This window comes from Polypterus senegalus, chromosome 12 (assembly GCF_016835505.1).
Source record: "Polypterus senegalus isolate Bchr_013 chromosome 12, ASM1683550v1, whole genome shotgun sequence".
NCBI lineage: Eukaryota > Metazoa > Chordata > Cladistia > Polypteriformes > Polypteridae > Polypterus > Polypterus senegalus.
This window is the reverse complement of record NC_053165.1, coordinates 39,419,019-39,432,144: the sequence shown is the minus strand read 5'-3', so window position 1 is coordinate 39,432,144 and position 13,126 is coordinate 39,419,019. Positions and strand designations below refer to the sequence as shown.

The following is a 13,126-nucleotide window of genomic DNA, read 5'->3' as shown; positions in this document are numbered from 1 at the left end:
AATGTCTGTCCCCTTAAGTCAAAATGTGACACCTGTGAGACCTTCTGATAAAGTTCTTCACTTTTTTTCTAGAGGTTAAATGCCATAGCTCCATTTTTTCCTAAATATTTGATTCAGAGCAGATATTACATTTTGCTTAAAAATACTTTGAAAGGGATGAACCTTCCACATCCCTAAAGAAGATGTGTTTTGAGGGATGTTCCATTTATGAAATGGAAATACTGGCAACTTCTGACTGTTTTATTTTAGGAGATGTTGCTTTTTTATTTCCTCTTGTACCTAATGGAAGCTATGCAAGATGTAAGAGATGTTGATATTTTTTATTTGCTCTTTGAATTCACTGATTCATGACTGTTATTTGCTTGAGCTGTAAATATAAGAACAGCCATGTAAGCTCAAAGTTACTTTGCACATTTGGCCTGGCAGACTAGCCTAAAAGTGCAGGTGACCCTTGTATGCTGCTGTTAAATGGAGACTGAATCTGGGATTTGGGCATTTGTTTCATTATCCATCCATCCATTATCCAACCCACTATATCCTAACTACAGGGTCACGGGGTCTGTTGAGCCAATCCCAGCCAGCACAGGGCGCAAGGCAGGAAACAAACCCCGGGCAGCGTGCCAGCCCACCACAGGTGTCTCATTATGTTTAATAATAATAATAATAATTCTTTGCATTTATATAGCGCTTTTCTCACTACTCAAAGCGCTCAGCAGTTGCAGGTTAAGGGCCTTACTCAAGGGCCCAACAGAGCAGAGTCACTTTTGGCATTTACGGGATTTCGAACCGGCACCCTTCCGATTGCCAGTGCAGATCCCTAGCCTCTGAGCCACCACTCCGCCGTAGTATTTCCATGCTCCATATGAGGCAGCTGCAGTTTCTTTAGCAATATGGCAATACATTTCCTAAATGAAATGGGATTAAAATATACGAAATATGAAGCGGGGCTTCATCTTCTAAATTTGGTAATTCTGTGACCGAGATTTTGATAAAAATAATGATCAATTTTTTAGTGTAGTAGCTTTCTTTTATGGCTTAAGTTTTTACATTCCTGCGAACATGGAATCATATGTAACAATGGCTTCTCTTGTGATGAACTGAGGAGTAGTCCTCAAATTTAAGACAGTTAGGACAATACTGCAGTGATCCCATTTTGCTTTTAAAATATTTTATTCAGGTGCAGAGTTATTTAAAATATATCATTAGGAACCTGAAAGTGCTGCCATGCCGAATGCTGTAAACAGTCCTGGAATTCTGGAACTATTGAGTAAGAAAGATGTACAGTAAAAGTGTACAATGTTGCTATATTTGGCTCCTCATAGGGATATGACTGTTTCCTAAATAGAAAGACAAGGCTGGCAAGCAGACTGGGACCAAGGTCTAATTATTATTATTTTTAATATTAATTTTTTTGCACAGCCTCTATTTATATTTCTATAACAAGATTAGTGACTTGATTTTAGTGCTCTTTGTATTTTTATAGATTTAATTAAAATGGTACTTTTTGAAGGCTCTTTTAAATTTTTATTGAAATAAATAAAAAACATTTTCCAACACATGCCTTTATTTTTGAATTGACCTGAGAAGTTGATTACTAATGTTTATACTCATCATTTAATCACAGAGGTGAGTAAACACACCGTGGGGATGAGCAACTCTTGGGTTGTTTTGTATGTTGAGACAATAAATGGAGCAGCATAGGAGTGAAAATGGCAGTTAAACCTCTAGCATTTTCATGCCTTGTAATGTTTCCTGTAGTATTTGGTGGCCATTTCTAGGCTGACAAAAAATTACGACGCAGGAAATGCAACAGTAGAGAAGTTCCTGCAGTGAATGAGACCGAAGTTTGCGTTCCTTCAGAATGGAGACTGACGTGCCAGACTTCCACCAGAAGAGGGCGTATCTGTATTACTACAAATGATCAACGGATTCCCTCAAGAACCTCATTTTTTATTCATTAAACTGTAAGTGCAAAGAATGTAAGGTGGATTGGCACAAACTATGAAGGGTGGCAGAGAAACTCTTCTTTAAATGTGGGAGTGCCAAGAAGACCGTCTGCTCTTTAGGAGATGTGGAGGCCACTTGAGAGATTTTGTTGTTTTTTGGGTTTTTTTCAGTACTTCACAAATGAGAAATAAATCCTGTTTGGTTTAAATCTGAATGTCTAAATTTATAGATGTGTCCTTGCAGGGAGCCTTGTAAAGGAGAAATGTATTGGTTAAAAAAGGTGTTACGATACAAAAGAAGTCATGTGAAGAGTTATTTCAAAAGAGCAACGACAGTGTACAAAGTCAATACAAGTGGTACCACAGCATATGTAAGAGTCACTTTTAGAAAGTAATAAAGTATCTCATCTTTCTAATCAGCTCGAAAAGCAGGGAATTGACAATAATCAGCAAGTTTGTTACACCAAATTCCCCAGCCATTTGTGTCCATATCATCACATTTTAGTCCGAGTTCTTTTAAACAAGAACAAATAAAATGCATTCTGGAGAAGAAAGGTAAGGCATTCTGTTCTTTATTTGTGTTGCTGTTAAGCTGTCTTTTATGGTTCCTTTGGAAGTCATAGAAAAGAAATAAGCCTGTCAAAAAGTCTAAATATTTTCAGAAAGCCACACAACGTTTTAAACAGATTCTAGGAGGTTGGAGCGCTACGTGAGAGGTAGAATGGCAGAGCATTAACTGTAACTAGAAATGGAACAGGACTCTCTAGTATTGGACACACACATTGTTAAATGAACTATTTCATCCTTAGCTGGCTGTTGTGCACTCCCCCAAACACATCTTTAAATCAAGCAAAGAAAGCACATCTACTGCAGTCTTTTAAATGTTTCCAGTATTTCTCTACACTAATGGAGTCTACATAAGGATTTAGATGAGCCCGAGCCAGTGTGGGTAGCAGTTTGTATATGGTATGATTGTGGCAACAAATAAAAATAAATAAAAAATAAGGCAACTGAACAAGTATTACAAATAAAGGAGTGTATTACATTATTGAATGAAGTACAATCATGTAATGATCTGACAAACTTCCATAAAAATATTAAACATAATAAAATTACTGTTGTGACATTATTTTTGTGCATGTTTAGTCTGTGATTACAAATGTGTTCCTTTTACACAGTGGGCTGGTAGAACATTAGCATGAATATGGGAGATGTTTTACACATTTACGTTAATTACAAATGCTGCCTCTGTTCCTTGGACTACACTGAACGCTCTGGATGGAGTTTCATTGGCTAAACAATCACTCAACCTCCTTGTGTGTCACTCTGGTCAGGCCGTGGAGCAACTTCAGCATAAGGCCAATTCTGGCACGGTGATCAAAGAAGCACTCTTGGGTATCCTTCATTTTTGTCAGACTTTACACTATGTCCTCTGGTTAGATTAAGCCTTCTGCCATGTTAACTGGAATTGCTTATAGCCGTACAGTAACTGAGCAAATTACTAGGAAGACTAAACTAAATACCAGGTAGGCCTTTTACTCTTAAAACAGCCCCATTTGTTTGTGGCATGAACTTCACAAAATGTGGGAAACATTCTTTTGAGGTTGTGGTCTATGGTGACGTGACTGCATCATGCACATTCTGCAGATCTGTCAACTGCACGTTTATAGTGAGAATGTTCTGCTCTGCCATATCCCCAAGGTGTCCTACTGGATTGAGAACCGGAGACTGTGAACATCAAACTTACTGTCATGTTTATGAAACCAATTTGAAATGACTTTTGCTTTGTGACGTGGGGCATTATCATGCTGGAAGTAGCCATTAGAAGATCGGCATGAAAGGATACACATGGTCAACAACAAAATTCAAGCAGGCTGTAGCATTTAAGCAATGATTTATTTATATTAAAACGCCAGAGGTGTGCCCAGAAAGCACTCCCCACACAGAAGGCAGGTTTAACTCTTTACTATCTTTGCGTCTTAGCAGGAACCAGAGGAGGTTTTGCCAGTCAACTGTCCAGTTTTAATGAGCCTGTGCCCACCTCAGCCTCTCTTCTAGGAGTGGAACCCGAGGTGGTCTTCTGCTGTTGTAGCCCCATCTGCCTCAAGGTTCAACGTGTTGTGGATTCCGAGATGCTTCTTTGCTTGCCACAGTTGTACAGAGTGGTAATCTGAGTTACTGTAGCAGGTGGTGCGCCATCAGTGCATGCGCCCAACATCCTCCTCCTCCTCCGTAGCCTTCCGGTCAGTTTGAACCATTCTGGCTGGTTCATATTCTGTATTCATTGCCAATATATAAAACTGAATGTGTACAAATCCACATTGTTAAACCTACTTTTGCCAAGTTTTGAGCAACTTTCTCAAATACAGTTAAAGTCAGACGTTTACATACACTTAGAGTAAAAGTTCACTTTATAACTCCTCTACAGATTTTATACTAACAACTTATAAATTTGGCAAATCATTTAAGACATTACTTTTTTTTTTTTTTTCCTAAAAATGTTCACAGGCAAGAGTATTTCACTTTTTATTGACTATATCACAATTCCAAGTGGGTCACACATTTACATACGCTTTGTTAAGTGTGGTTTTAAACAACTTGGAAAATTCCAGAACATGATGTCAAACCTTTTAGCCATTTAGCCTAATTAGAGTCAACATGTGGATGTATATTAATACCTACCATCAAGCTCACTACGTCTTTGCTTGACATAATAGGAAAATCAAAAGAAATCAGCCAAGATCTTGGGCATGGGAATTGTGGACCTGCATGAATCTGATTCATCCTTGGGAATAACTTCCAAAAGTTCCACATTCATCTGTTCAAACAATAATAAACACCATGGGAACACACAGCCATCATACAGTTTAGGAAGAAGGAGATACACTGTGTCTCCTAGAGAAGAATGTAATTTGGGCCGAAAAGAGCAAATCGATCCAAGAACAGCAGCCAGGGGCCCTGTGAAGATGCTGGAGCAGACAGGTAAACAAGTGTCTATATCCACAGTAAAACAAGTTCTTAATAATTAACATAACTTGAAAGGCTGATCAACAAGAAACAAGCCACTGCTCCAAAGCCACCATACAAAAGCCAGACTGCAATTTGCAATGTCACACTGGGACAAAGATCTTCTGGTCTGATGAATCCATCATCAAAGTGATTGGCCAGAATGACCATCGCTATGTTTGGAGGAAAATGGGTGAGGCTTGCAAGCCAAAGAACACCATCTCAACTGTCAAGCATGAGGGTGGGAGCATCAAGTTGTGGGGGTGCTTTGCTGCAGGAGGGACTGGTGCACTTCATAAAATAGATGGCATCAGGTGGAGGGAAAATTATGTAGATATACTGCAGCAACATCTCAAGAGCTCAGCAAGCAAAGAAGTTGAAGTTCAGTTGAAAATGGGTCTTCCAAATGGACAATTACCCCAAAGCACATCTACAAAGTTGTAGCAAAATGGCTTAAGGACAACAAGGTCAAGGTAGTGAGCGGCCATCACAAAGCCCTGCATCCAACTGAAAAATTGTGGGCAGAACTGAAAAAGTATCTGCAAGCAAAGAGGCCTACGAACCTGTCCCAGTTACACCAGTTCTGCCTGGCCGAAATTCCAGCTTCTACTTGTAAGACATTTGTGGAAGGCTACCCAAAACGTTTGGCTCAAGTTAAACTAAAGTCAACGCTACCAAAGTGTATTCAAACTTGTGACCCACTGGAATTGTGATATAATTATTAAAAAGTGAAACACTTTGAACATTGCTGGAAAAAACTTACTTTTGCCCCGCAGAAAGTCAATATCTTAAACAGTCAGTCAGTCATTTTCCAACCTGCTACATCCCAACACAGGGTCACGAGGGTCCGCTGGAGCCAATCCCAGCCAGCACAGGGCGCAAGGCAGGAACAAATCCTGGGCAGGGTGCCAGTCCACCGCAGGGCACACACGCACCAGGGACAATTTAGGATCGCCAATGCACCTAACCTGCATGTCTTTGGACTGTGGGAGGAAACCCACGCAGACACGGGGAGAACATGCAAACTCCACGTGGGGAGGACCCGGGAAGCAAACCTGGGTCTCCTAACTGTGAGGCAGCAGCGCTACCCACCGCGCCACCCATATGTCTTAAACAATATGCTATATTTATAGTTTGCTAGTATTATTTCTGATAAGCGATTATAAAGCGAGTTTGCCTAAGTGTAGGTAAACTTCTGCCATCAACTGTACATTTCCCCATATATACAGTACCCTCCATAATGTTTGGGACAAAGTCACATTTCATCCTGATTTACCCCTCTGATCCACGGTTTAAAATTGCTATTCTAAAATGTAGACATGATGAAAGTGCACATTGAAAAGTTTAATTGAAGGGTATTTGCACACCACGTAGAAATTACAGCACTTTTTTTTCTATATGGTCCCCCACTGAGGTCTTTCAGTCCTTCAAGTATATTTAGAGGGCTGCAGTCCACATACAAACATACAGTATATACACACATACTGTATCTGTAAACCTCCTGTTCCACCCCAACTCAAAATTACGCAAAGATTTCATTTCATTTCGTGGCACCAGCTTGAGGTGATACGTGCTTTAAAAGATGGAGCATTGTCCTACTGGAAGAAACCATTTGTGATCATAAAGGAATACATGCTTGACAACAGCATATAACTACTGTGACAGGTAGGGGGTGCTATCGCCCCCTTGAACCCTTGTCCACGACTCCAGACACCAGGTAAAAGTCCACAAATTGACTTTATTCAAATGCTACAGTGCACAAAACACCCTCTCCTCTACTATACTCATTAAACAATCACAATCCAATACAATAAATCAATCCTCCACTCCCAGGCGCGTTGCCACCCTTCCACCCTGCTCAGCTCGCCATTTGGGAGCTCCCACAGTCTTTTTATATACTCTGACCCGGAAGCGTTCTAATCCCCAGTCCATGTGACTCTCAATCGCTTCCGGGTCATGTAAAAAGACCTTTTCTTCACCCCGGTAGCACGTCATTTCCCTTGTCTTTGTGTGCTTCCGGGGCTAGGGAAAATATCCGTTGTGCCTCCCTGCAGCGTCCCCATGGCATCCAGCAGGGCTGCGTATAAAAACTTCAATGTCCATGATGCCCTGCTGGGCTTACGGGGACCTCCATACTGCAAGGAGGGCTCCACCTGGCAGCCTAGGGGTATTGGCCGGGATAAACGGCCATCCATCACACTACATTAAAGGAAATGGTATCAACAGGCCTAATATGTGGCACAAAAATATTCCCTGTACCATTACACTACCAACCTCAACTGTACCAATAAAACAAAGCTGGATAGATTCATGCTGTTTATTCCACATTTTGACAATTCCATGTACTGGTAACCGCAGTAATAAGAGACTGGTCAGACCAGACATTTTCCCAGTTTGGCGACTGTTGGCGATCACATGCCCACTGCAGCTTTGTGTTCTTGCTACTCTTAGCTGGCATAGGACACACATTGGTGTTCTGTTGCTGCAACCCATTGGCTTCAAGGTTTGACGTGTGTGTTCAGAAACACCACTTCTGAATTCCACTGTTGTAAAGAGATGCTATTTGAGGATGCGTTGCTTTTCTGTTAGCCTAAATAAGACCGTCCATTCTTCAACTATCCTCTTTCATTAAGAGTGTTTTTACCCACAGAACTGCTGCTTTCTGGATTTTTTTTAACCTTGTCCTACTCTGTAAAAGCACAAGTCTGTAGTGTATGAAAATCCTAGAAGGGCCACTGTTTCTAAAATGCTGGAACTTACAAATCTCACAAAAATAGTCCCACCATATTCAAAGTTGCTTAGATGAGTCTTGGCTATTCTCATGTTTGATTGAACAACTACTAACCCTGAATGTCTGCATGGTATGCAGATTTAATTTTAGCCACTTTGGGCTGTTTTGTGTAGCAGGAAATGTGGGTTAAAAAACTGGTCATGTAGTGTATATGCCTGCTTGTTAACACTAGAGTTTCTGCATTAAGGGCCAGTGGGGCACAGCCCAGGACATGTGCAAAATATGTAATAGGGTTCCCACAATAATATACAGTAATCCTCGATCGCTGGTTATGCTCCAGAACCCCCGATAGGTGAAACCCTCAGAAGAAAACCATATGTTTGTATGGTTATTTTTATACATTTTAAGCCCTTAGAAACTCTCCCACACGGTTTATAAATATTTTTCGCGGTTATACAGTAAACCCTTGTTTATCACGGTTAATCCGCTCAAGACAGATAAAGAATCCTACTTCGTGGAAATTAATTTATTTATAAATCTAATATTTTCACAGTTAGAGCATAGAAAACCTGTTTACGACCTTCTAAATTCGTTTTTAACATTATTAGAGCCCTCTAGACATGAAATAAAACCCTTTAGTCAAAAATTTAAACTGTGCTCCATGACAAGACAGAGATGACAGTTCATTCTCACAATTAAAAGAATGCAAACATATCTTCCTCTTCAAAGATGTGCGCGAAGCAGAGAATGTCAGAGAGAGAGAGAAATGTAAACAATCAAAAATCAATGGGTCTGTTGGGCTTTTAAGTAAATGAAGCACCCGCGATAAAGCGGCTGGAATGAAGGGATCAATGTGAAGGCAGTCTTTCAGCATTTTTTACAGGAGCGTCCATATCTTCTAAGCAAACAGCCCCTCTGCTCACACCCCCTCCGTCAGGAGCAGAGAACGTCAGAGAGAGAGTGAGAGAGACGGAGAAAAGCAAACAATCAAAAATCAATACAGGCTGTTAGAGCTTTGAAGTGTGTGAAGCACCACGCGGGAAGCAGATCATATATCATTGAGGAGTTTTATTTAATACATAATACGTGCTCTGATTGGGTAGCTTCTCAGCCATCGGCCAATAGCGTCTCTTGTATGAAATCAACTGGGCAATCAAACTGAGGAAGCATGTACCATAAATTACAAGACCCATTGTCCGCAGAAATCCGCGAACCAGAGAAAAATCTGCGATATATATTTAGATGTGCTTACATTTAAAATCCGCGATTGAGTGAAGCCGCGAAAGTCGAAGCGTGATATAGCGAGGGATCACTGTATTATTAAAATTATAACAACCCTCCACTTTGTCTTTGTGTGTGTTATATGGACACACACACACCCATTGCATATACACAAATACTGTACATGCACACACTCACTTATTATCTACTAAAATCATCTTACTTTTTATTATTATTACCACACTTCTTTTAACTTTACCCGTTTGTTGTCTGGTACAAACCATGTAATTGATATTTAACCCACTTCCTATTGTCCAAATGACTTGAAATTTTGCATACTTACCCACTTCCGATGACAATACATGAATCAATAATCAGTTTTACTAATTGATCAATTAATCCATGTTAAGAAATGAAATTTTCATATGAAGAATAGTTCAAGATTTCACCAATAGATGGCGCTAGTAACGGCTAGAAATATTAAAGGAAGTGTTAAAATATTGATTACAAAAATATACTAAAACAAACCCAAGACTAAATAGTTGAAGATAACAATGTTTAAAAAAATACTTTTTAAATTAAGCGTGGTTGTTAAAAAGTGCACTAAAAAGTAAAAGTCTCTCATACATCACTCGTAAAATAAAAGCGTGGGCACTTTTGCTAAGATGTTATTGATTGATGAATAGCACCCACGCTTTTATTTCACGAGTGATGTATGAGAGACTTATTTTTTTACTTTTTAGGACACTTTTTAAATTAATATAAGCGTAATTTTTAAAAAAATATTTTTATATATATATTCTCTAACTTCATAATAATTTTTTTTTTTGCCGTACCTCCAATTCCTACATCCAACTCGAGTCTAGTTTGTCGCCCGTAATGTTAGAATGACAAATTGCTGCCACTTTTAGACTTGTTACAAAGGATTGCACATAAAGGTGCCTTAATAAATTACGTAGTGGCAAGGGGAAGATTCTGGAGACTAGTTTCTCCAGTTTATAAAGTGAATATTGACAAAAATGATAGCAAGTTACTGAACAAAGTTTGAAATGTTATCTGTAAAGAGCATTTACAAATGCAGTTTTAATTCTATATACTATAGTATACTACTAAATACTATATTTTCAAACTTGGTTAATCCAATTCTGACTCACACGAGGCAGAAGTTTACTTCAGCAGCATTGGGAACAACAAAGGCATAGGCCCAGAGTAGGAGATCAACATACACATCCCCAATCACATTTAGCCAGCTTAGAACCACCAACTAAACTAATATGCACATTTTTGGGGTCAGGGGATGAGAACTGGAGAAAACCAGCAAGACTACTGGGTGCTAGATCCATGAGGCAATAGTGCTAACCACTGCACCTCTATGTCACCCAAGTGGCGTAAATAATTTTGTAACTAGCAGTCAACACTACTGCATAGTTCCGAGTAGATACCCTCAAATATAAATATTTACCATATGCACTACTTTGTCTTTCAGTTTAGCCAAGGTTGAATTTCTCTTCATCTTTATAACACTGGATTTAGCAAAGTTGTAATGCAAAATTTATTTTCTTAACTTAAATAGTATATGTGTGTGTATGTGTATGGGGGGTGAGGGCTTCAGTGAGTGTTACTTTTTTCACTATTTTTGTAAGCATCTGAAAACTGAGTAATTGATCCCACGTCACTATAGTATATAGTATAGTAACTAAACACATCTCTCAAATTGTTTAACAATTTAGACCCATCTGAAGTTGTGACGCTTAGGTTTTAATTCATCTATTTCAAGAACCACATTTCTTCCAATTATGGACAATGCTGTGGTTACCCAGGGCTTACTCTTGTTGTACTGGGCACAAAGCAGTAAATAAATCTTAATGGACATGCATATTCACACAACCAGGCCCACTCACTCAAACTTCATCTGGAATTACTAGTTGACCTAAGATCTACATTCCCAAGATTTACGAGGAAAACCAGAATACCCAGAGAATATCCATATACAAGAACATACAAACTTCAAAAGCGTTTTGGAGTGTTGAGGCAGAGGCAAACACCACCTATAAGTTGTACAAATAAACTTGACATACAAGTATTTTTTTGCCGCAACTATCTCTGCATAAGAGGAAACATCAGGTTTTCTTGTGGCTGCGATTATAAAATTGATAATGGTGAGGTCTTCAGCAGCTTGGGCTAACCATGGGATATGTACATATGCACCTGCATTATGTACATAAGTATTGTTATGGCTTCACACCTACTTCTGCACATAACTGAAGTAACTCTGCTTCAATATGAAGCATATAAAGAAGCATGGGCAAAAAATGAACTGTAGAAGATTTGAAGCAGGTATGGCAGTATTTATTACAGCTAGGATTGAAATGGGTTGTAGCAGCCTCAATAAATAAAAGTCTGAGACAGAGTCCTTACATACACGATACACAGCTACATGACCACATGACTCTTAGAGGTCTACATGAAAGACAACAATAACTCCTAAGGACAGTAACAGTGACTCATATAGTTTACGAGCCAAGGACCAGGTCCAAGCTAGCTCAATTCAAGTTTCTCAGTTGTACGTATTGCAGATTTGTGGCTGCTGGAGGACGCAACTTAGTCAGTACAGGGAAACGTCACAACCAACAGGTTCAAGTCTTTTTCAAAGTAGTTGCGTATTGAAAGAAAAAAAAAATGAACAGGGATAAGGCCAAACACAAGGAAATAAGTACATGTAATTTTTTGACTGCCTTACTTGATAAAATTTCCCTTGGGACAAATAAAGTACCATTTATCTAAAGTTGTTAACAATGCTGGATGTGCCTTGGCAGAAGATGGTAGCCTAGGTGTTTGGATACTAATGATGGCATTTGCAATGGCATACCTGCCAATGTAAACAGCAGAGAAAAGGCCTTCCTGAGATTACAAGGGTTTGGGAGAGAAGTTAATTGTGAACTTGCTACATGAACCTTCCGTTTTTAAACATTCCATTTTATGAACCAACAAATCTGCATGCATGTGAAAGACATTGGTTATTTCCAATCCACTTAATAAAAATAATAATCATTCATTTCTTTCTTTACTTGTTTTTTTTTGGGAGGTGACTTTCCTTTTCGTCCATTATTACCAATGTCAGATGGAGGCAGGTGTTGAATTGTTATAATGTAGGAGAGATAGTTCAGTGCCATGTAGCATATAAAAAAAAAATCACTGCTCCTGGGTATTCATGAAGTTGTCATCTCCTCTTTGTAACTGAAAATATGCCTTTTGGCGGATGACGAAACATGAAGAGTAAAAAGGCAGCTCCAGTTGTGGACATCTGTTACTTTGCATTTTATCCTTTTCAGTGGCACTTCTTTTCATTAAATACTGTATATAGCATTTCAGTTGACAGTCCAGGATGGATATTCCTTATGCTAAGAACATGAGGGCAGTGCTCTGTAGCACAAGGGTCCCTATTGCACAAAAGGTTGGAAGACAATTTTGAATTGTGGAAATGCATGCCAGTTGTAACACATTTGCTAAACAGAAGTCAAATAGGCAGATTAGCATATTAATTCATAAAAAACAGTTAAAAGATCAAGGTAAAACATAAAATAATAAATAAATGTAAGTTATTGAGGTGCATAGTTTTCTTGTTTAAAAATAAGTTGTACAGCAGCATCAACATCCTCCACGATGTGGTCTGGCTCCACAAGCGCTGGCTCAAAACCGAAGTCTCTGTGACCATGAAACACTGTCTCTGTAATACACTCATTGCCATCTGTGGGAATCTCGGTGTAGGGGTTATAGACACCAGTGCAAACCAGAACAGACTTACAAGCCACAGCGGAAGGAGGTGATAGCTCATTCTCCCACATGTTATCAAGTTCTTCTTCCTGAGAAACAGCAGTTGCTGACGAACCGGTCACAGCTGCTACCTTAGCCAGTGCCTTTGCACTCTTCTTTGATGACTTTTCATCCAAGTAACGGTTGTACAGGTTAGCACCATAAACATCTGTCATGACATTATCACTGCAAAAAACACCACTGTAAAATTAGTAAATGTATAAATAAAGGCAAAAGTAGGATATAAGAGATACAGCTATAGGTCTGCCTAAGTTCTATCTGCCCACAGTTTTTCACTTTGCTTTCTGTACATATGCCATGTTTCCCTTCACTTTAACGTAAGGTAAAAAAAACTTGTGATCTCAAATGTTGAGTAGAGCAGTTATCCCCTGAAGCCTGGAGTTGCAGT

The 13,126-nt window shown here is 39.2% G+C and overlaps 1 protein-coding gene across 1 annotated transcript in view; it reads right to left on the bottom strand.

Annotated features, from left to right (window-relative positions):
• Positions 1-11,231: 11,231 nt before the first annotated feature.
• The window catches only part of zgc:77375 (uncharacterized protein LOC402927 homolog), a 24,199-nt gene continuing 22,304 nt past the window's right edge, over positions 11,232-13,126 (bottom strand). Inside the window, exon 8 of the mRNA XM_039770899.1 lies at positions 11,232-12,903. Within this exon, the coding sequence (XP_039626833.1) occupies positions 12,504-12,903 (400 nt within the window). The 3' untranslated portion in view covers positions 11,232-12,503. The remainder of the gene's footprint in view (positions 12,904-13,126) is intronic.